At 50.8% G+C, this 21,464-nt stretch overlaps 1 protein-coding gene across 1 annotated transcript; it reads left to right on the top strand.

Moving 5' to 3' along the window:
- Positions 1–11,817: 11,817 nt before the first annotated feature.
- LOC118989581 (synaptotagmin-15-like) lies at positions 11,818–20,331 on the top strand. Its single transcript, XM_037049912.1, is given in 12 exon segments — positions 11,818–11,881; positions 12,240–12,304; positions 12,307–12,384; positions 12,495–12,576; positions 13,499–13,694; positions 14,106–14,248; positions 15,167–15,467; positions 17,188–17,374; positions 17,958–18,078; positions 19,094–19,151; positions 19,153–19,271; positions 20,189–20,331. Coding segments are annotated over 12 exon segments (1,557 nt in total).
- Positions 20,332–21,464: the final 1,133 nt, after the last annotated feature.

The raw sequence follows: 21,464 nt of genomic DNA, 5'->3' as shown, positions 1-21,464 counted from the left end.
GTGGCAATTCCCTCTAGTGGAGAACGCCCCAAGCTCTTCTCCCAAATGGCTTTTATCAGGAATGGTATGTGCAGGGGTATACAACATACATGCATAGCTCATCAATCAATGTCAAAAGGTTATAGTCATACAAAAACAGGTATTATCTATAGATAATGAAAGGAAAGCAGAGATTTGTCATAGGTCAAGGTCCGTTAGTCATGCTGACACCAGAGGGTTTTTAAGAAGTGTTTCATGAGATAAGGAGTTTACTCCTTATGCCTTGAACTTGAACATCTGGTTTATATCACCAGGGCTATATGAAACAAAGCAGAGCGAGCCTCAAAGAATACAATGTATTTATCAGGCCTGATTCTCATGGGAACCCTCTGGGTTAGAGTCAGGTCATGTCTGCCACCTGCCTTACCTGGTTTTCCAGGGAGACTTACTAGCCCTTTTCAGGGCTTGCTCTCACGGGGCTGCAGTCTCTGAAACCCCACAGAGCGATCCCCAACAGAAGGTGAAAGAGGAGGATAAGGGAGCGGGGAATATTGAAGTCCATGAGCAGCTGCCTTGCCCTGAACTGCCAATCTCTGGGCTGCTTTTTACACAAAAAATGGTACATCCTTATCTCTTTGATCCACTGATACGCTGTCTGGTACCTAACTTCAAACATATTCCTTACCTTACCTTCTCCGTGTTTGAAGTTTCTCAAAGTTCAATCTTTAACATACAGATGATTCACACTACAATGGAAAGACCATGGGTTTTTGGATTACTCAAAATTGGCTTAAAAGCTAGGGTTGGCCAGTTTCTAGTTATGTGTCCTCGGGTAAATTACTGAGGCTCTTTGAGCCTTATTTTCCTCATCTGTAAAATAGGAGTAATAATCCTGTGGCATAGGTAGCTATTTATGATGCTTCTTTCCCTTACTTTCCATTGTAATACTAAGAAGGTCAGATACTCACTCACCTACTTTGTCTCTCTCAAAACCAGCATAGCTGGTCAATAAGGCATAAGAGCTAATGTACTGGGGTTTTTCTTGTAAAAGAATAAAATTGAATGAGGAAAGAAGCACTTATCCTGCGCTTTCTTCTTTTTCTGCCTTCGAATTTGATATTAGAGGACAACAAACTCGGTGCTATAGTAGCTATCTTGCAACTTTAAGGTGACAAATATTAAAATGGAACAGAAAGACACAACAAGCCTGGGTCTTGGATGGTAATCTTGAGTTGCCAAGTCAAATCAGAGGCCATCTAACTACAAACTTCTTGCTAACCAATTCTAAGGCCTGCATTATTCTTTTTCACATTTAACACTTCTGAAATCAAGTTCCATCTCACAACAGGTTTGATAGTAAAAAAAAAATTCATGATAGTTTCACAGCATTTTTTCTGATGCAAAGAAAATGAAGGAATAGGAGTGCATTTTACAATTAATGGAATTTTAAAGTTAATGAAATATGGTAATAAATTTCTTTGTGGTTTAAGTTACATTTAGTCAGGTTTTCTGTAATTGTAATCAAAAGAATTTCTAATTGATAAAAAATACCTACTGTAGAAAGAGGTGTGAAAGATGAATGAGAAAATAATGTAAATAAAGTATTTGGTGTACATTATTTCAAAGAAATGGCATTTGGTCAGGGGCTTAATATCTTTTTATATAAATTCTTTTTCTCTACCATGTCCAACTGTACACACATATATGAACAGAAGAGAAGTATATGCCCAGAAAATAAGGACAGGTAAAGAAACTCTGAGTTACAAGTTTGTGTCATACAAAATTCAAAGCAGGTGGGCAATCTTGTATCATTTGAGTTTTTTTATTGTTTTAAATATTTTATTTATTTATTTTTAGAGAGAGGGAAGGGGAGGTAGAGAGAGAGGGAGAGAAACATCAATTTGTGGTTGCCTCTTGTGCACCCTGCACTGGGGATCTGGCCCACAACCCAGTCATGTGTCCTTACGGGGAATTGAACCAGCGACCCTTTGGTTCACAGGCCAGCAACTCAGTTCACTGAGTCCCACCATCCAGAGCAAGATTTTTGTATGCCAAATGGCAGATACTTAGTAAAATTGTCTAAGTACAAATGGGAATTTGTTGACTCACCTAAGGTAAAGTCATATGATGTTCTGACTTCAGACATGGTCTGATTCAGCTGTCAGCAGGACCCAGTATCTCTCTTCCTCTCATCTCTGGGCATCATCTGTTAAGCTAATCCTGTTCCCAGTCAGGCTCTTCTCTAATCATTCTGATCATTCATGATCATTAGATTTAAGACCCTCAGGAAGAGCACCTGCCTCCATCCCAGCAGTGTCAGGAAAATTGGTGTTGCATCCCACTGGCTGTGGTCAGTACCTGTGCCTGCCTCTCCCTGAACCCATGACTGCAGCCCAGAGAGGGAGCTGCAAAAGATTCAAGGCCAATAGCACTAAGACGGGGAGAGGGGGGGCCCTCCTAAGACACAAAGGGGTTTAGCAGAAGAATGAAGGATGCTGTGTTACAACAACCCCAGGTGTCTTCCCTAAGCCTTCTTCTCTCTTTCCTAAATGCACTCCCACCACCTGGGTCTCAGCACATTAGCACTCCCAAGACCAAGGGAGTTGGTCCAGAGAAGATCAAAATCAGCTAGTAAGGAGAAGTGACAAGACCATCTGTCCTGGGCCACAACTTCAATAAGTGTGAAGGGTAAGAAAGGGTATAGCTCTCCAAAGGGGGCCTGGCTTAGCTTCCAACTCTAGTCTCGCCAAAGGAATTGACAAGAAAATGACTGTGTTTCAGTCAACTCTTGCTGCTTACAGAATCTCTGTGGCAATCATCCGCAAGTGTTAATATCTCCCTTCCACGTCTGCAAGTTGTTTGGGGTGGGTTAGGATAGACTAGGCTCATTGACTGCAGGCTCCCAATTAAGTTTGAATCTGCTACACAGATCTCTCTCATCAGCCTGGAACAGGCAGCTACCTGGGACAAGCTCTTATTACTTGATGACAGAAGTACAGGAGAGCAGGGCACTTCTAGTCCCTGTGCACTTTACCTCTGCTAACATTTTATTGGCCCAAGAAAGTCAGAGGGCCAAGCCCAAAGTCAAGTGATGGAGAAGTATATTTCCCTACTATGTTGCAAAGATGAGGAAGTGCAATACCAGTACTGGGGTGAGAGAACTTGGTATCAATAATTTAATTGACCACAGAAGGTAACCAATGAATGACTTTCCCCACAGGCTCAGCCCTTTTAACTGATTTGCTTGTTATAGTGAAAGCTCAGCCTTGAGCACTGAAGCTCAATAAGAATGCCTCTTTCATATTCCAACAGAGGAATTCCAAGTCTTAGAAAATTATATTAAAGGTGCATAGCTTTTAAAGTCTCAGAAAATACCTTGACAACTTATAAAAAGCAGAACTTTGCGTATTTTATAGTGATTTGCATATATCTGCATAATGTCTCCACCTTTACTTTTATGCACTTAGGTTGACTAAACTAAATTCAGTGATTTTTTAAAATGACTTGTCCATGGTAACATGATCTATTTGGGGTAAAGGAGGAGGACATGGGAGAGCCCTGAGCTCTCTGTGGAGGCCAAACACCTGGAATGGAGCAATTTGGAGCTCCATTTGCTCCAAACTGGAGATCTCTTCCACAGAGCTTACTTTTCTTCTGTCCACTGCCCTCAACAGTGTCACTTGAATCATCAGAAAGCCCAGGCCAGGCGATAATCAAATCTGAACACTGGAGTTGGTTAAGTCTTCCTGACTTCCATAGCTAGGGCTGGCCTGAGGCAACCGCTGCTGTCTGAGAGTGGTGTGATCAGCATCTTTTCTCTCTCACCTTGCCTCCTGCAGACTTCTGAGGTCACAGCATACAGAGAGGGGAAGGGAAGGCAGTATGGAAAGTTCTTTCTTGATGGTCTCATAGACGGCCTTTTTTATACTCTCTGGATGTGAAAGAGGTTTAATGCTGTCGTGGACACTTTGAAAAGTATCCTAAAGACTAACTGCCCTTTCCCACTTCCAGTCCCCCACTCCCAGCTCCAGAGCTGTAGATCCCTTGACCCCAACAAATAAATCAGAAGCCACTTACTTTCTCCTTGGCCCCTAGAAAGTTCACTTTCTAGTACCTTCTGCAGCAGTCCCACCAGCTCTCTGGCTTTTTGGGTCAGAATCTGAGGTGATCATGTACCACCCCTTTCATTCATGGGGCCCACTTCTGCTCATAGAAATATGCACACAGTCCATGTGCTGACAAGCCCCTAGGAGTGGGCCAGTGGCAATTCCCCACACTCAGGCTCACACTCCCACCACAAGTGGCACATCTAGTCCTTGAGGTCCACAAACCTTTGACCCATTATTTGAGGGAATGCAGCTACTTCCCAACACCACAACAGTTTGCTCTTGTCTCTACTTGCTCTCCACCATCTCAAGTTAGAAACTACAACCACCAGCCCATTTCTTCGCAAACTCCAAGGATCACAAAGCAAGCTCTCAGAATGGTCCTGCTGAAGCCAGCACCCTCTGGGCTTGAGAGGAGAGAGTAGCTATTACATCTAACACCCTTGGTGGAGGTCCTATTACAGAACCAGGGCCAAGGGGGGTACAATATACTATTACCAAAAGGACCCCCCACTAGGTTCGCATTGTCTACTGCCAGAGGAAAGACATCTCTTAATGCCAGAGATTTGTGAAAAGTAATGGAAATGTTTATTTAAAACTACACAGACTTAAAGTAGTGACCTAATATCTTCATTAAAGTATCAAAGTCCTTTAGGATACCCACAGATGCACACAGTCCTTCCTTCTCCCTCTGTCCTAATCTGGAATACCGTACCTCAGGAAAAGAAGTAGACATAAGTGATTCAGGTTCCTGGCAGCATCAGCTGCATCGCTGTCCAGGCAGGATCTCCAGTTCATCCAAAGTCATGTGGCATCTTCTTATGGCCCACCAACAAAAGTTCTTGCACCATTCTTCCAGGCAAAATATCTCCTACTTCCTAGGCCATGTGGCCAAAGGTGCACCCCAAAGCCACGTGGTCCTCACCTTCACAAAGCTGTGGAGGTCTCCACTCTGCCAAAACCACATGGTTCTCTCTTTGCAAAGCTGTGGGAGTCCCCAAGCTGGCCAAAGCCACATGGTTCTTTTCCCAATGGCTGCCGTGTCTGGGTTTAAATCGCAGCACCAAATCTTCCTCTGTACCCCCATTTCCGCCTCCTCCTACAATCAGTTACACCTGCCAGCATTTCTGTATTATTCCAAGTTTACTGAACTGCCGTAGTGAGTATGGGCAGGTGTGGCCTCATGGCCTGGAGCCAATCTTGTCTAACCTGTCATTTAGGCGCTGTAACCAGGGGGACCTGCCCCCCAGTTACATCTTGGATGGAAGTCCCTTCCACATCCCTGGCTCAAGGCATGGCCACATAGATATTTAACATAAAATCAGTTAAAAGTTATAGATATGTTAAATGACCATGCCAGAGGTTAGCTGCAAAGCTGTTACTGTACAAAACAGCTCTGCATGTTCCTGCTCTATGTCCCTTCCCCCAAGTCACACCTGTAAAGGGAAGGGGGAAGGACATCCTTTATATCTTTCTGATATTTCCTGGACACCTTGAGTTCTGGACCCCATTCCAAATTCTTATTTCGTGCCCACTCTTGGTTGCACCCTGTTAGAGTTCCCCATGACAACCCAGCCCTCACCAAAGAAATGTCACAAGCTCTTTCTCTCTGCCACTCCCTCAGCCTTCTCTTTCTCACTATGGGCACCTTGTCCAACTGGTTCTCAGCCACCTTTCAAAATCTGCATCACAGACTATCAACATCCTTTAGAATTTGATAGCTAACTTCTTAGTGTTTCAGCCAAAACATCAATTTAGCATCTTGATACATAAAAAAAAAAAAAAGCCTTTTCCAGCAGCTCCTGGAAGATGTCCTCAGGTATCTCATTGGTTTAAAACACTGTCCTATGGCCACCCCTAGCTGCAAAGAAGGCTGGTCAAGTCAGAATCTAGGAAGGGGGCATGAAAGAGCCCTGCAGGGCCTGGACCATTCAGATTCAACCCCTGGGGTTGAGCACATTGCTCCACCTCACAAAAGGTGCAACTGAAAAGCTAGAACAGGAGTGGGGTGGATATTGGAGGCTCAGTAGTAAATTAACTGTTTTTTGCCACAGCCCTGGTTGATAAGACCACAACCCTGAATGGCCAGCAATCCTTGAGACTGCTGCATGGCCAGAGGTGACAGTTAAGAAAAGACAAGCCTTGCCTCGGTCCCTGACTTCTGCTCTGAAAGTAAACCCTGGTGGTTAAGACACCAGAAGCTGCAACAGATGATGTCAAACCGGTTGGTCACTCCTAGCTACGTGGCCTTGGGCAACTCATCACTGCAGTGTCCCTCACCTTCCAACTGGTAAATGGAAATAAGTCTCACAGAACCTGCCCCCTCTTTCACCTCCTGCCTTAATTAAGGCTCTTAGTTGCAAGTGGGAGAAATAAACACATACTAGCTTGGGAAACAGAAAAAAAGGTAATTCATCTATTCATCCAGGGACAGGTGGCTGCTAGCACATGGGACCAGGATCAGCAGCCGCCTCCAGCTCTGCTCCATCCTCCTCACTGGCTTCATCCTTCATCTCAGCAACTCTCACAGAAAAAGGAGTGTTTCTTGCCCTGCAGACCCCACAAAAATTCCAGGGTTGACTCTGATTAGGTCATAGCCCATCCCTGAGCCATATGCAAAGTCCCAGAACAGAGACGAAATGGTAATGTGGGGAAAGAGAGGAGACTGGCTTCTCTTTACAAGCTACTATGTGGACTGGAGGGGAGAATGTAATTCCCATGAAGAAAAAGCCTGCCAGGCAGGAAGGAGGGAGACCCAGGCAGCACAACACAAAACATTCCTGGGAGGCAGGAGTGAACCATGAGGTCTGAGCTCCATCCTGGGACACTCAGTGGTTGTCCACAGGATGGGACATCTTTGGAGCCAGCATGGGGGAGTGAGGGACAAGGACAGACACTTCCTCCAAGCTCCTCCACAGAAGGGGCTAGAGGAAATTCATACTTAAGCCACCCTAATAAACCCAGAGGAAAGAAATGATGCTGGGAGTGGGAGAGTCCTTCTCACCTCACAAAGAGGCACCTGGGGTGACCACGATGGAATTTATATAAATGTGAAAAATGCAGACTTCCTCATGTTTCTCAGCATGTCTTTATCCTGCTCTGGCCCCTGTTTCTAAATGATGAGAGATGACACTTCCTCAGATGGGGCTGATTCTTAAGGTTAATTGAAAGTGGCCTTTTTCCTGAATCATCCTTCACACTGAATTATTAATCATCTGCAGGCATTTACAGGCCTTTAAACACTTGGACTTCCTGCAACCCTCCTTGGAAATGCTTTTGCCAGTGGAAATATGACTTCCTTTTGGCCATGGAAAAAAGAAACCATGTCTACTGATGGTTCCAGATTTCCCAGCTTCCAGAGACCCAGGAAGGAACAAAATCTGAAAACAGGAAGCAGAGCCAGGGAGCAGAAAACCAGGAAGCCATTCTGCTATGTGGAGTCGGCTCCAGGGCAGCCTGGTCTCAGAGCCTTGGTGGGACAGTGGACAGAGGGAAAACGACCATAATGACTATGGCTTTTGGCCTAGTTCATTGTCATCGACACAGAAAATGGTCTCCTGGGACCTTGCATGGATGGGTTCCTCAGCTGGTCAGTGTAGAAGGAAGGATGAGGGGGCCAGGTGACAGGTTCAGTTCTACCACTTAGTGGATGGGCCATGGAATCTCTATAATTTAGTTTCTTCACCTGAGGGGGTGATACCTACCCTGCAGGGCTAACATGAGACAGGGATTGATGGGATCTTATACATCAAGCCTGTGTCATAATGCCCAAACAATAAGGAGGAGCAAGAAAGGTGAGTTCCTTCTTGCTACCGGTTTTCATATCCCAAAGAGGGGGACGAAGACTCAAAACTCAGCAGGCTGGCCCTAGCCTGGTGGCTCAGTTGTTGACTGTCATCCCAGATACCAAAAAGTTGTGGGTTTGATTCCTGGTCAGGGTGCCTATGGGAGGCAACAGATCAATGTTTCTCTCCCATATCAATGGGTCTCTCTCTCTCTCTCTCTCTCAAATCAATAAACATATCATCAGGTGAGAATTATATATTAAAAAAACAACTCAGCAGCAGACTGGCTGAATGTGTAAGGTGCTTGCAGACAGAGCCAGCAGCGTGAGTGCAGGACCCCAAAGCTGGTCTCCAGAGTAGGCCAAGGAGCTCCCATCAGGCTCAAAGCCTGGGCCCTGAATGTGTGCCACATGGACAGTGGTGGCAGAAACCTGAGCACAGCTCCTTCTGAGTCCACAGGCCCTTCATCCACTGTGGGGGCAACTTTGCCAGCAAGTCCCCCTCATCCGCCACGGATGAAAGTAACACTACCAAGACATGATCTGCTTGGAAAGGAAAGGTGGTCAATCTCTCAGAGGAGAAGGACCAAGAACCTCTTCTTCGACAGCTTTTATTAGGTTCGGAACACACAGGAATACTTGTAAAGCTCATCAATCAATGTCAGATGGCAAGGATCAAACAGTAGATAACATTTCAAAGAAATCTGAGAGCTTAGTCTGAGTCAGTGTCTGTCAGGTAAGGCAGTTACAAAAACTTTGGGAGACATACTCATTTCCTGCTCGGACCCTTATCATATGAATGAAAGTACTCTTAGCAAAGCAGGCTTCACAGGACTTTAGGAATTCTTTCTTATGCCTGACCATCCCGGAATACACTCTAGCTGGCAAGGGGCTGCACTGCCTCCCCCACCATAGGTTTTTAAGCTTAAGTGGATTAGAGCCAGGAAGCACTTCTCCCAGATGGAAATGGGGAATCAGGCTATGTCAGAATAGCCGGGGAGGGGGGCGGGGGTGAGTGTCCATCACCCCCTCTTTGCTGCAGCCCCCCTAGTCCTCCTTCCTTGAGGGCCTCCCAAGTCATAGTGTCTGGCTTAGGTTGCCCCTCCTCTGAGGGGACTTATTCATCACTGACTAACTGACTAAGCATTGGGGGCAGGGGATGAAGCATAAGCAGTGTTGCTGCCAGAGATAAGCTTTATCTCCTTAGTGGCTCGCATCTGGAGGTTGCTCACTCAGCCTTAGCTGTGGAGGGCCACTTACAACTCCTGAAACCAGGCAGAGCGGTTCCTAACAATCCACCACCAGTACAGCCGTGGTCCCAGAGGAAGATACTGGGAATGCTGAGCTGAATAAGACATGGCCCTGCTGACCTGGTTGCTGTGGCTCAGTTGGTTGAAGCATCATCCTATAGAAGACTGAAAGGTCACAGGTTCAATTCCTGGTCAGGGCACATAGCCAGGTTGTAGGCTCCACCCCCAGGAGAAGGCAACCAATTGATGTCTTTCTTTCATATCCATGTCTCTCATTAGCCCCCCTCCCTCCCTCGCCCCTCCCCTCCCTCTCTTTCTTTCTCTCCTTTCCTCTCTAAAAGTGATGAAAAAATGTCCTCAGGGGAGGAATAAGACAAAAAAAGACATGGCCCTGCCTTTATGGAGGTCCTGGTCTGAGAGCCTGGGCAGGCTGGCAGCCACAGTCACTGAGCACTGTACAGGGATGGAGGGTGAGAACGGGGGTAGGGATCTGGAGGACATAAGGTGGGGAACAGGTGGAAGATCAAATCTGAAGAACAGAGATGTTGGCACAATGTCGGGTGCTCCACATTGCTCCAGGTAAGGTATGATAGAGACCCAGGTGAAGCTTTTGGTAGTGATGGAGATGGGCAGAGGAGGAAGAGCTGGCAGAACTTGGCCACTGCTTGGATGGGAGCCCTGGAAAGGTGCAATATGGGGCTGGGAAGAATGGGCAGCTCTGGGTCTGGCAGTTATTCGCTGACCACAGGTCTCCATTTTCCAGTGGCACCTACTCCCAACCATGGAGGTGGTTAGGTACCGATGGGTGCTATGCCCCATCAGGGGTGGTCAGGCCACACAGGGCAGCTTGGGGTTGGGAGATCACGACTGAAGGGTTACCCTGCAGAGGACACCTGGATCTTGCTAGCTGACTGGTCCCAGCTTTGGGGTACACCAAGAGCTCCAGGCAGCAGAAGGAAGGAGAACATAAACCACCCCTCCCAGAGGGTCATACAAACACTGTGGTCTGCACAGCAATGGCTCCAAAGACACCTGAGTCCTAATTCCTGACCCCTAGGAATATGTTACCTTACATGGCAAGAGGGACTTTGCAGCTGTGATTAAGTTAATTACTTTGAGAGGGGAAGATTACCCTGGGCTATCTGTGTGGGTCCCGTGTAATCACAGGGGTCCTTACAAGAAAGAGGCTGAAAAAGTTGATGTGAAGATGATGGGGAGTCAGAAAGATTAGAAAATGCTGCTGCTGGCTTTGAAGGTGAAGAATGGGGCCACTTGCAGGCAGCTTTGAGAAGGTGGGAAAGGCAAAGAAATGGATTTTTCCCCAGCCACCAGGAGGAATGCAGCCCTTTCATAATGGTAAGGTAATAAATTTGTGTTTTTAAGCACAAAATTTGTGGTAATTCATTACAGCAGCAAAGGAAACTAATACAGACATCCAACTCAGACAGGAGGGGAAATATGGTGAAGTTTTAGGGGGATCTGGGCCCTCTTTCCTGAAACACGACCCTGATGCCAACCCAGCAGAGGCAGAGGTTGGGGTCCCAGGTTCTCCAGACACACCAGCCAATACGACTGGGTTCCCTGAGAGCAGGTTTGCAGGAGAAAGGCCTGTGGGGGAAATGTTCTGCCCACAACAGGTTCCTAGCCGGGTTTAGGGATGGAGCAGAGAGAGAGGCCCCACTCCTCTGGAACTGTTTCTGGGCGCAGGGTCATGCCTTCTCACCATCTCACCCCAGTCCAGACCCAAAGGAGAGTGGCCACACTTCCTCTGCACACAGGCATCCAAAGGCTCCCAGACCCTGGTCCTGTGTGGGACCTCAGTTCGCCGCCCCAGCCCGCCGCAGGTCTCCCAATGTTCAGGCATGGGGGAGCCTCAAGCACACTGACCACCTGACGGCTCTGCTTCTCGTCCACCCCCACCCCCGCCCACTCCATCCTGTGACAGGCACAGGTACCCCTCAAAATCAGGGCTCAGGCTGGGTCTTTGGATGAAACCTTCGAGGCTGTAAAACAAATCCGAGTCTCCCTGCTCTCACACACATATATTCCCTTGTCCCCACTTACAGCCGCCTCGAGGTCTCAGACACTCCCACCAGAGTCCTCCGCTGGAACGCTGTGTAGGCCCTGTGAGGAGGCGCATCCCCCACTCATGGCGCATGCCGGTGGAAGCAGGCAGAGGACCTGGAGGCGGGGGGGGGGGGGGGGGGGNGTGGTGGGGGCGGGGGGGGGGGGGGGGGGGGGGGGGGGCTTTCCAGGGCCTCTCCACCAAGGCTGGGTCCACAGCCTCGACTGACGCTGTCCCTGCGGTCTGATAATAATTACTATAATTATAGGTGTTGAGGGTGTGGAGGGGACCCGGCAACGCCATCCTGGGTTAGATACTCACCATAAAAAGGATGGCATGCCCTGCTCCCCTCCCCCTTCGTTCAGTCACGGCTCTAAGTGCCCTGTACATACACTAACCTTAGAGTGAGTGCTATTATTAACCTGATTGAGTAAAGTGACAGGAAATAAATTGCCCAAATAGCATAGCCGGCGGGTTGGGGAGCCAGAGTTGGAACCCAAGTAGTCGGACTGTAGAAGCCACACATTCCACGCTTCATTGTTTTGTCTACTGAGATGGGAGCCTGGACACTTCAGCAACTCACCGTGCGCCTGGGTGGTCAGGCGGGCAGCATGGGGCTGAGGCCCGGGAACTATGCCCCGGGATCCGGGAGGCCCCTTGGAGCCCGCAGCTTCAGCCCTCAAAGTTGCTGTAGCAGGTGAAGCGCATACCTAGGCCGGGTTTGCCCAAGCCGCCAGGTGTAACAAGGCAGGTAGCCCTCTAGCTGAAGCAGGCGGAGAAGGCACGGGCTCTGTTCTCCGGTCTGCAGCCACAGGGAGTCCCAGGCGCTTGCCCCGCCCTGCCTGGAGCCCAGAGATTTCCGGGAGCTCCAGGTCCGCTCCGCTCTGCGCCCCTCCGGGGCCAAGCCCAAGCCAAGGCCANAGCCCTCAAAGTTGCTGTAGCAGGTGAAGCGCATACCTAGGCCGGGTTTGCCCAAGCCGCCAGGTGTAACAAGGCAGGTAGCCCTCTAGCTGAAGCAGGCGGAGAAGGCACGGGCTCTGTTCTCCGGTCTGCAGCCACAGGGAGTCCCAGGCGCTTGCCCCGCCCTGCCTGGAGCCCAGAGATTTCCGGGAGCTCCAGGTCCGCTCCGCTCCGCGCCCCTCCGGGGCCAAGCCCAAGCCAAAGCCAGGCCCGGGCTGGGCTGCAGCCTCCCTTCGCCAAGTTACCGCCCCCGCCTTCCACCACCTCAGGGCTAGAGCACGTCGAGGAACAGCCCCCCCCCCCACGCCCACCTACAGCCCCACGAAGTGCCTTAACACCCTGTCTCACAGCAGCGGCGGCGGGAGGTGCAGAGACCAGAGAGACCAAACCCGGTCCTCACTCCGACGGCCAGCCGGAGAAGACTCTTGGCAGGTTAGTGCCGCAGTCTCCCCACTCTTGCCCCAGCAAGGCGCTTAGTCCCCTGGGTCACTTTCCTCCACCCTGCCAGCCCCCACTGGGGCGTAGCCGCTGTCCTGTCCTTGGATCCTAGCGGTGTCCAGAGTGGAGTGGAGAGTGAGGCCGGACCCTCCCGGCCAGTAGAGGGTCAGGAGGCGTGGCGGCCTTGTTTCCTCACCGCTCCACGAGGTCCAGAGCACGGAACCCAGCAGCCTGGCGCCAGCACGTGAGCCAAAGGAGGCCCCCTTCTTTGCTCCTGAGACCAAGTGTCCGAGCGCTCTCGGCGCACGCTGGGTAGAGCCTCCCAGGTCCTTGAAAATGGGGCGGTTAGGTGCCAGGTGTAAAGGATCCTCTGTGTGTCTCTGTTTCTCACACCTGCTGTCCCCATCCTGGTCCACAACCCCTCAAGCGCCTCCTCTGGACTCCCTAAAGTATGCTGATAGAGTTAAGGGAAGGAGCAGGTTTTAGAGAAAATTACAGAATTCAAACATGAGTCCAGCCCCTAAGCAAGTTCCAGGACCTCAAAGGATAGGGTTCTGAGTGTCAGTCACTCAGGGCATCACCCCTTCGTCAGCTTTCTTTAAGTGCCTAGTGCCCACACCCAGCCCACCCTCACGCCTGAAAAGAATTCCAGGGGAAATGGAGATTCTGGTAAAAGACACTTTAATTTCTACTCAGAAGCACAAGAAAGTAACTCATTTCAGCAAGAATCAGAGCTGCTTTCCACGGGAAACCAGAAGTTGCTGCCTAGGGCACTTGGACCCCAAAAGAAATGACTTTTCAGTTGCTACCCAGCAAAGCCCAGCCAGCAAGCCCAGAAAGCCTGCTGTCTAAATTCTGTCCCCAGAAGACCAGTGGTGTGAAGGGGCATTACAGATCTGTTGGTCTCCTCCCCCAGAGCAGGTGGCCCTGGTGACTGGGGACGTCTTTGGGGGTCTGCTGCTGTTGCTGCTGTTGTTGATCACAGTGAGCTGCTGTCTCTGGAAGAGGATTTGTGCCACATTTACCTGTGAGGAGCTGCCAGGGACCCAGGCTGCCTCCAGCCCACAGGGGCACAAGCTCTGCCCCCTGCATGGCAGGCCCCAGACAACCAGGTGAGACAGGATGTGGGGCCCAGCAAGCCCTTGGCCTTGCTTAGTACCTTCCCTGTGGTATTTCCCTTGAAGTGGGGCAGGAAGGAAAGGTCCGTTTATGAAGCACAGCCTCTGTGCTGTTGCCATGCTGGGGACTATCACAAAGAAACCCCAGAATCCTCACCGCAGCCATGGGATAGGCGTTTTGAAGCCTATGGTACGGCTGAGAAAACTGAGGCTCAGAGGACATAAGAAGTGAGAGAACCAGCATTCAAACCTAGGCAGTCTGACTCCAGAGGCTGTGCCCCTCCCACTCACCACTACTGTGGGCAGACAGAGTTATTGGCTCTGGTACTCAACCCCTCTGGGCAAGTGCTCTGAGGCCACACCATTCCCTTGCCACCTATATGTCATCGCTCTGCTTCTGGACAGGCCACCAGATGTGCCATTTGTGGTGCTCCCTTCCCTCCAAAGTCAAGACTGGGTGCCTTTGCACAGCAGAGAACGAGCCCAGGTGCAACAGGACCTCTGCCCAGCCCTGGAGCTCCTGCCCCATACCAGCAGCAGCCATCTTGGTGAGTCCTCCCGCCAGGGCCTGTCCAGACGTCAGGGCCTGCTCAGGCCAGGGCAGACCCATCTGCTGTCTCGGGCCTGGCTCTGGAACATTGCCTGGATGGGCCTAGGGGTGCCAGAGTTGGCCACTCTTTCCAGGTACTTGAGTTTACCAAGTGCCTACTGCACACCAGCTGGGGCCTGAAACAGCCTCATGTGCCCTTTTGGAATTAGACTTCACTGTGCCTCTGTAGGGAGAGGGACTGTCACCCCATTTTACACATTCTTAAACAGGCTTGGAAGGTTAGCCATGCCTTGCCTGAGGCCACAGAAACAGTAAGCATCTGGAAAATGGAGCCCTGGTGTCTCCAGGTGCCGGACCTGAGCTGGGTCCTGTTCCAGGATGATGGAGAAGGCAGAATGGTTGGAGCTGGGCACAGCTCTCTGCCCACCCCTTTTGCTCTGAAGGCTTCCCAGGAACCACCAGTCCTTCTTGGTCCTCCTAATTTGAAGAGAAAGAAAAGAGGCAAGACTTTATCACTGAGACATCCTCTGGACACCACAAAAAGGGGCCAGACCAGTTGCTGGGCACTGTGATCACCCCCCAAGCAGGCCCTGACCTCTGAGGATGTGGATTAATCACAGGAGATAGGAGTTGAATGAATACTGAGGCTTCTGCTGGGGGCCCCAGAGAGGAGCAGGACTGGATGGACAATACCTTAGTGTGAGGCCTCCTAGATGAGCTGCACTACAGAGAGGGACTCCGTTCAGTCAGGAGAAGCAAGTGGGGCACATATGGTCAGGAGGGGCCACAGGAGAGGCCTAGTCAAAGTTCAGCCAAGAAAGAATGGGCCAGGAGAGGGCAGTAAAGCCCAGAGTTTGCTGTCCCCAGGCCTCTGCCTTCCTCTGGCCTGTCAGACCTCCCAGCCCCTGTGTTGCAGGAGATGCATGTATGGTGGGGACCATTAACCCAGAGCTGTACAAGTTCTCAGAAGACAACAGTGAGACCCACTACCCAGAGGGCTGCCTAGGGTGGCTGTGGTTCTCTGTGGAATACCAGCAGGAGGCTGAGCAACTGCTGGTGAGCCTGATCAAGGCACAGTGGCTACAAGCCCCCTCAGAGAACTGCAGCCCACTGGTGAAGCTCCACCTGCTGCCAGATGAGTGGCGCTTCCTCCAGTCCAAGACCAAACACAGAACTGCCAACCCTCAGTTTGATGAATACTTTATCTTCCAGGAACAGTGTCTGGAGCAGGCAGGGTCTGGGAAGGAGCAGGCATCCTTCAAGAGAACCCCAGCATTCCATACTAGCCAGGGTCCTGCGGCCCCCAGAATCCCTCAGCCACAGGCCCTGCCTTACCCTGCCTCTCAGGTCAGGACTTGAAGAACCTTGAACTCCAATGGCAGTGGCAGGGGCAGGGGAGAGACTTGGAGAGTAAGAGGAAAGAAGGCCAGGCTCCTCCTACTCAGGCTGCCTGGAGGAGACAAAAAAAAATTATTGACTCACTTACTGAATGCCAGATCCTGGCCCATGGGACATGGAGGAAGTGCTCCAACACTCCGGAGCACTATAAAGTTTCTGGCAAGGATATCCAAGGAAGGCAGAGGGTGACATCTCCAGGCCTCTTGGAATGAAGACAGAAACTCACCTATTCTGTCGGAGACCAGCACAGGACCCAAGTGCCTTGGCTGTATGTTGGGCTCCCTGGCTCAGGGTCTGGAGGTACCATGGCTATGAGGGCACTGAGCCAAGCTTGCAGTGGCCTGGGAGCCTTTGGGAAGCCAGCCACCCAGAGCTGCTGAGAGGCCTTAGACAAACATTGTTTTTAAAAAGATTTCATTTATTTATTTTTAGAGAGAGGGAAAGGGAGGGAGAAAGAGAGGGAGTGAAGCACCAAAGTGGGAGAGATATATGGATCAGTTGCCTCTTGCTCGTTCCCAACTGGGGACCTGGCCCACAACCCAGACATGTGCCCTGACTGGAAATCGAACCTGAGACCTTTTGGTTCTCAGGCTGGCACTCAGTCCACTGAGCCACACCAGCCAGGGAGGGACAAACATTTTTAAGCACTGGGCAGCAAGTTGGCTGCAAGATAAGGAGAAGCCTGTCAGCATCCAGCAAGAGTGTGACTGCAGATGCCAGAGCCCTGATTCTTGCCCTGTTCTGAGGTTGAGAGCTGAGAAGAGGGGTGGCATGGGGCTCAGCTCCTGGCCATCCTTCTGGGGCCAAGCCTATTGGAATTCGCAGGTGAACCTATTTTTGTCAGGTCAGCAAGACACAAGATGTGCAGGCTGGCTATTCAGCATGGCCACACGTCATGTTCACATACTTACTCCTCTTTGCTCATCAGCTCCCTGCCCTCTCCCTTCATTAACTTGATCCTGACCCTCCCTTGTGCTTTAATGGGGAAGGGAAGGAGGAAAAGAAGAGAAGAAAATCAATATTAATTGACCACCTGTGCTAGGTCAGACACTGTGTGTGGGTTTTACAACCCAGAAAGTAAGAGCCATTATCCCATTTCAGGATGAGGAGACTGAGCTTCAGGAAGAGGGCAGTTGGGGTGCCCAACCCAGATAACAGAGACAGGCAGGTTCCCTAGGCTCCACTGAGGGACCTCTCACACTTCTATGGTGCAGGCCAATCACTGAGAGGTCCTATGGAACAGTAGATTCAACTTCGTGGGTTTGGGGTGCTCCCCAAGGTCCTGCACTCGTAACACAGTCCAGAGGGTGGTGAATTCTGCTGATCCTCAGACCACACTGTACTGGTAAGACTGGCACTCACTCACACCTCCTGAGGGAATGCTGCTGTACTAGCTGTGCTGCTGTGAAGGTTCCTCAAGGATGCCTGGGGTTAGGGTATACAAATCTCTGGTTGAGACACCCCTCACTGAAAGCTCCTGTGTCCAGAACAACGTGCGCACCACCCTATCTCTTGGCCCCAATTCTGTCCCCGGCCTAGCTCTCATCTCCCCCAGGTATCTAGCAAGAGCATCACTCAGTGGGTACTGAGGTTCTCGGTGTACCATGTGGACAGGCAGAGGAAGAACCAGCTCCTGGGCCAGGTGCTCTTCCCCCTGAAAAATGAGACCCTGGCAGGTGACTGTTGGCACATTATCTGGAGAGACCTAGAGACTGAGAGCCTGGAGGTAAAGGTCAAGGTCACTAGACATATGCCACTGAGTGTTAGACTGCCATGGGCAGCCAGCAGGGGTGGGCCAGCACGCCTACAAGTGTGATGAGTGGTGGGCCTGGGTGGAGCCACATGGATAAAAGGGATATGTGGAGTCACTCCTGGGCAAGGAGGTTCTTTTGCCCTGATGTCACATTACCTAGAACAACTTGAAAAATCTGTGTTGGATTCCACATCCAGATCAGACAGCTGTGAAAGGCGATACTACAGATGGACCACCAAAAATATATTTATCTGCCTTTCCCAACCCTCAGGAAAGACCCATGGCTCAGAATAGGCTTTGAAATCCCCCAGACCTGGGTTTGAAGCCTCAGCTCTGGTCCTCACCACTGTGTGTTCTCCAGCAGATCCCTTCAGCCCTCCAGTCCTTAGTTTCTCCATCTGTAAAGTGGTGGGTGAATGTAAAGAAGGGAAAATGGGTGTGAAGTGGGTATGTCACCTGGTTCCCTGGGCCTGACTATTGGGAGAAAGGAAGAAGGCAGTGGGGCCCACCCAGCACCTGCCAGTGTGACATGGTGCCTTCCTCTCAGCATCTCCAGCCCCCCTCAGAGTTTGGTGACCTCCAGTTCTGTCTCAGCTACAATGACTGCCTGAGCCGTCTTACTGTGGTTGTGCTGTGTGCCAAGGGCCTGAAGCTCCAGGACAACAGGGGTGTTGTCTGTAAGCTTTCCCCTCAGGGAAGATCCTGCCCTGTAAGCTTGGGGTTGGGGCTAGAGGCTGACCCTCACGCTTGGCCATCCAATTTCTACTTGCATACTCCTCATCGCAGAGTATTCACTGTCTTATGATCTGCACCCTTCCTCTGTGAACATTGGTGTGAGAATCCATTTCCTTATGTCAAACCCAATGTTGCATCCCTGTGGCCTCCTGCAAGACCTGTGAGACCTGAGACTGAGTCAGCTCCTTCCTTCTCTGAAGGCAGGGTCTTGGCTCCTTGAACTGTACTGCCCACCCTTATACCTGCCATTCTATGAAGGGATCCAGTTTCTCCAGAGTAAAGCCCCACATCTTCCTGCCCCCAGGAAGGATCCCCTGGACATAGACACGGCACTCTTCTGGAATAAGAGGTACCCCTGGCTGGCAGGCCTAATGGCTCTCTGCTTCCTCCAGCCTCCCAGAACCCAGGAGCTGGAGGAGCAGAGGCCCTGCACTGGCTCACTGCACACACCCAACCCCTATGTGGGCCTCCAGCACAGTGACCATTGTCTGCCACCTGTGTGCCTTTGCATCTAAGTGAAGGTTGGCTGTTGGCTACCTATGAGTCTTTGTGTCTTAAGTGAGCTGGCATTTAATGGTTCACTGCTTCTCTAAAACCCATCTGAGCTCCACCCCAAAACACTTGGCTCTCTGAAGGAGAAAGGCAAACGCAAGTGCTGGGAACCTGAGCACCCAGCACTCAACTGGGAGGAATGGTGCCAGGCCTGTGGAAACAAAGGACCAGCCAAGCTGTGGGTGGTTTGGGAGGCAGAGAGGAAGGAAGAGGAAGGGAGCTGAGCCCACCCTGAGGCAGCACACTAATCAGCCCTGCTTCCTCTTGTAATGCCCTTTGGCTATAGCAGCTGCGAATAATGGGATCTTCGCAGTGGGGTGGCACATGTCCCCCTAGACCTCTCACAGGCCAGAGACTTGGGCCCTTGCCTATACCTCTCAGTCCTCTGTCTATACTGCCCCTCAGGTGTGTTTGTCAAAGTGTCCCTGATGAACCACAACAAGTCCGTCAAATGCAAGAAGACTGGTTGTGCTGGGCTCTGCCAACCCTGTATACAGCAAGACCTTCAGCTTCAAGGCCGACCCCGCAGAACTGGACACTGCCAGCCTCAGCCTGACAGTGCTGCAGGACACTGAAGGGGACAGTAAGCCTGCTCCTGACCCCAAGGAGTGGGGCAACAGGCCTAGGGGGGCTGCTGAGCATTCAGGCAGCATGGCTCCTTGGGAGGGGAGGAGCCATGTTTTTCTGTCCTGTTCCCTAAGGAAACTAGCACTAAGAGAGGCTGGGACACTTGCCCAAGGACACAGAGTTTGCTAGTGAGAGAGCTGGGATTCACACCCATCTTTTTTCTGGTTTTACTGTGGTGCCCTACAAAGAGGACGACTTCTGCCACCCTCTCCTGTGGCAAACTGCAAGAGTCTGGTAGGCAGCAAGGCTGCCTCCCGTTGGTCAAGTGACCTGATGCTGTGGGTCACTGTGGTCCCTGCATTGCCTCATGCCTTCACACAGCCTTCAAGTCTTGGGAGTTTTCCCAGCAGTTCTCTCACACTGCCCCCTATCCCACTGTCACCATCCAGGGAAGCAGAGTCAGCTGGTCTCCTGGGCCAGAGCTACCTTCTCCACTGTGACAGCAGGAGGGTGAAAGTTTTGTTGAACGTTCCCCCAAATGTATAAGTGTGCTGATGAAAGAAGGCTTCTTTGTGGAGGGGCCCCTAGTCCCTTGGCTTCTAAGTGAGGCAGGCTTAAGACAGGCTTAAGACGGCCTAGCAGGAGCATGAGGGGCAAAGTGAGTGTCTCTGAATGTCTGGCTCTTCACCTGGGCCTACTGCTCCCCTACATACCCTCCCCCCAACCCTGCCATCTCCAGCTCCAGAGCAAAGTCAGGGTCTCTTTGGGAGCTGTCAGCTGAAGCTCCAAGAGGGAGGGATTGGCTATTTCCTTGGAGGGGAGGAGTAAATAAGAGAGATGGAAGGGTCAGAGAGAGAGACTGGGCACTGGGGATGCCTGAGGTGATGTGGCTTCTGTTCCCCAGAGAATGACATTGCTGTCCCTCCCCTTCAGGGAGCCTCCAGCTGGGCCGTATGGTGGTAGGCCCCTACATGTATGGCCGAGGTAGAGAGCTGGAGCACTGGACCAACATGCTCATCAAGCCCAAGGAACCGGTGAAACACTGGCATGCACTCTGCCGCACCACAGAGTCCTGACTGGGGTGAGAGCTTGGGTCTGCTCAGGAGCCCACTTTCCCCATGGTCATGGGTGACAGCCACTGTCCTGGACACTTCTTCCAATATTCCAGCTTCTCACTGGACTGGGGGGTAGCCTGACACAAAGGGACAGAAGAGGTGGCAACTCCCCAGCCTGAGAGATCTTCCCAACTCACTCTATCCTTCTTCTCCCATGGGCTGCCTGGGCTTAGAATCTGGACTGGAATCTCAGGCGCTGGTAAGAAATAGTCTACTTAACAATAGCATAGTTGCCTGTGCTGAATGGAAATGCAGAGGAAACTCAGGTCTCACCATCTTGGAAAGCTGATGATGTTCTGAGGCTAAAGCTGCAGTTTTTCATCTGTGTTTTCTCTGCTTTCTGTCTAGGAGAGAAAACAAATTGCTCTGTAGAAAATATAAGGGTGTGGGGGAGGAATATCTCAAGCACTTATTTCAGTTGGTCCATAATAAATAGCACAGCCTGAGAATGGGGCTCTGCCTGTAGATGTGGGACAGTCCCAGGATGTCTGGGCCATATCACATGCCCACAGTTCAGGAGAAATGGCTCCCAGGGATGGGGACTCACTGTTTCAGGATCTGCAGGACAGAGCTGCGAGCAGCCTGCCCAGGTTCTGGGCATCAACTCCCAGTGTCAGGTTAGGATGGCCTCATCTGTGTGTTAGGTTCCTCCTAGAGGCTCTGTCAAATCCTGCCCCTACATCAAGCCAAATGTGGCTCACAGCCGCCTCCCCTCCACAGCCCCACTGAGTCCAACACCTCACACCCCTGATCTCACAGGTGCTGGTTCACAACAGTGAGCTCCTAGTACACTTAGTTTAGGCAGAAAGAAAACACATGACCAAAACCTAGCCCATAGAGCTGAGAGCTTTCCCCATAAACCTAGCAATTCCATTGTGATAACTGTGCTGTGGTAGGTGTCAGTATAAAATTCATTAAGATGGAAATTTCCACAAACCATGGTCATCAACCCCTGTGCTATTGTCCTTAAGGTAAGGAGCAAGCGTTGCACTCGTCACTGTCACTTAACAGGCAATTTGAACTTGCAGAGTCTATGCCTTGTAATTTTGTAACTAGAACAAGCCTTTAAACCAACATCATCTCTTTTCTCATGC

Source organism: Sturnira hondurensis, unplaced genomic scaffold (assembly GCF_014824575.4).
Source record: "Sturnira hondurensis isolate 20B ecotype Veracruz unplaced genomic scaffold, ASM1482457v3 Scaffold0006496, whole genome shotgun sequence".
Taxonomy (NCBI): Eukaryota; Metazoa; Chordata; class Mammalia; order Chiroptera; family Phyllostomidae; genus Sturnira; species Sturnira hondurensis.
This window is presented reverse-complemented; position numbering and strand designations above follow the sequence as displayed.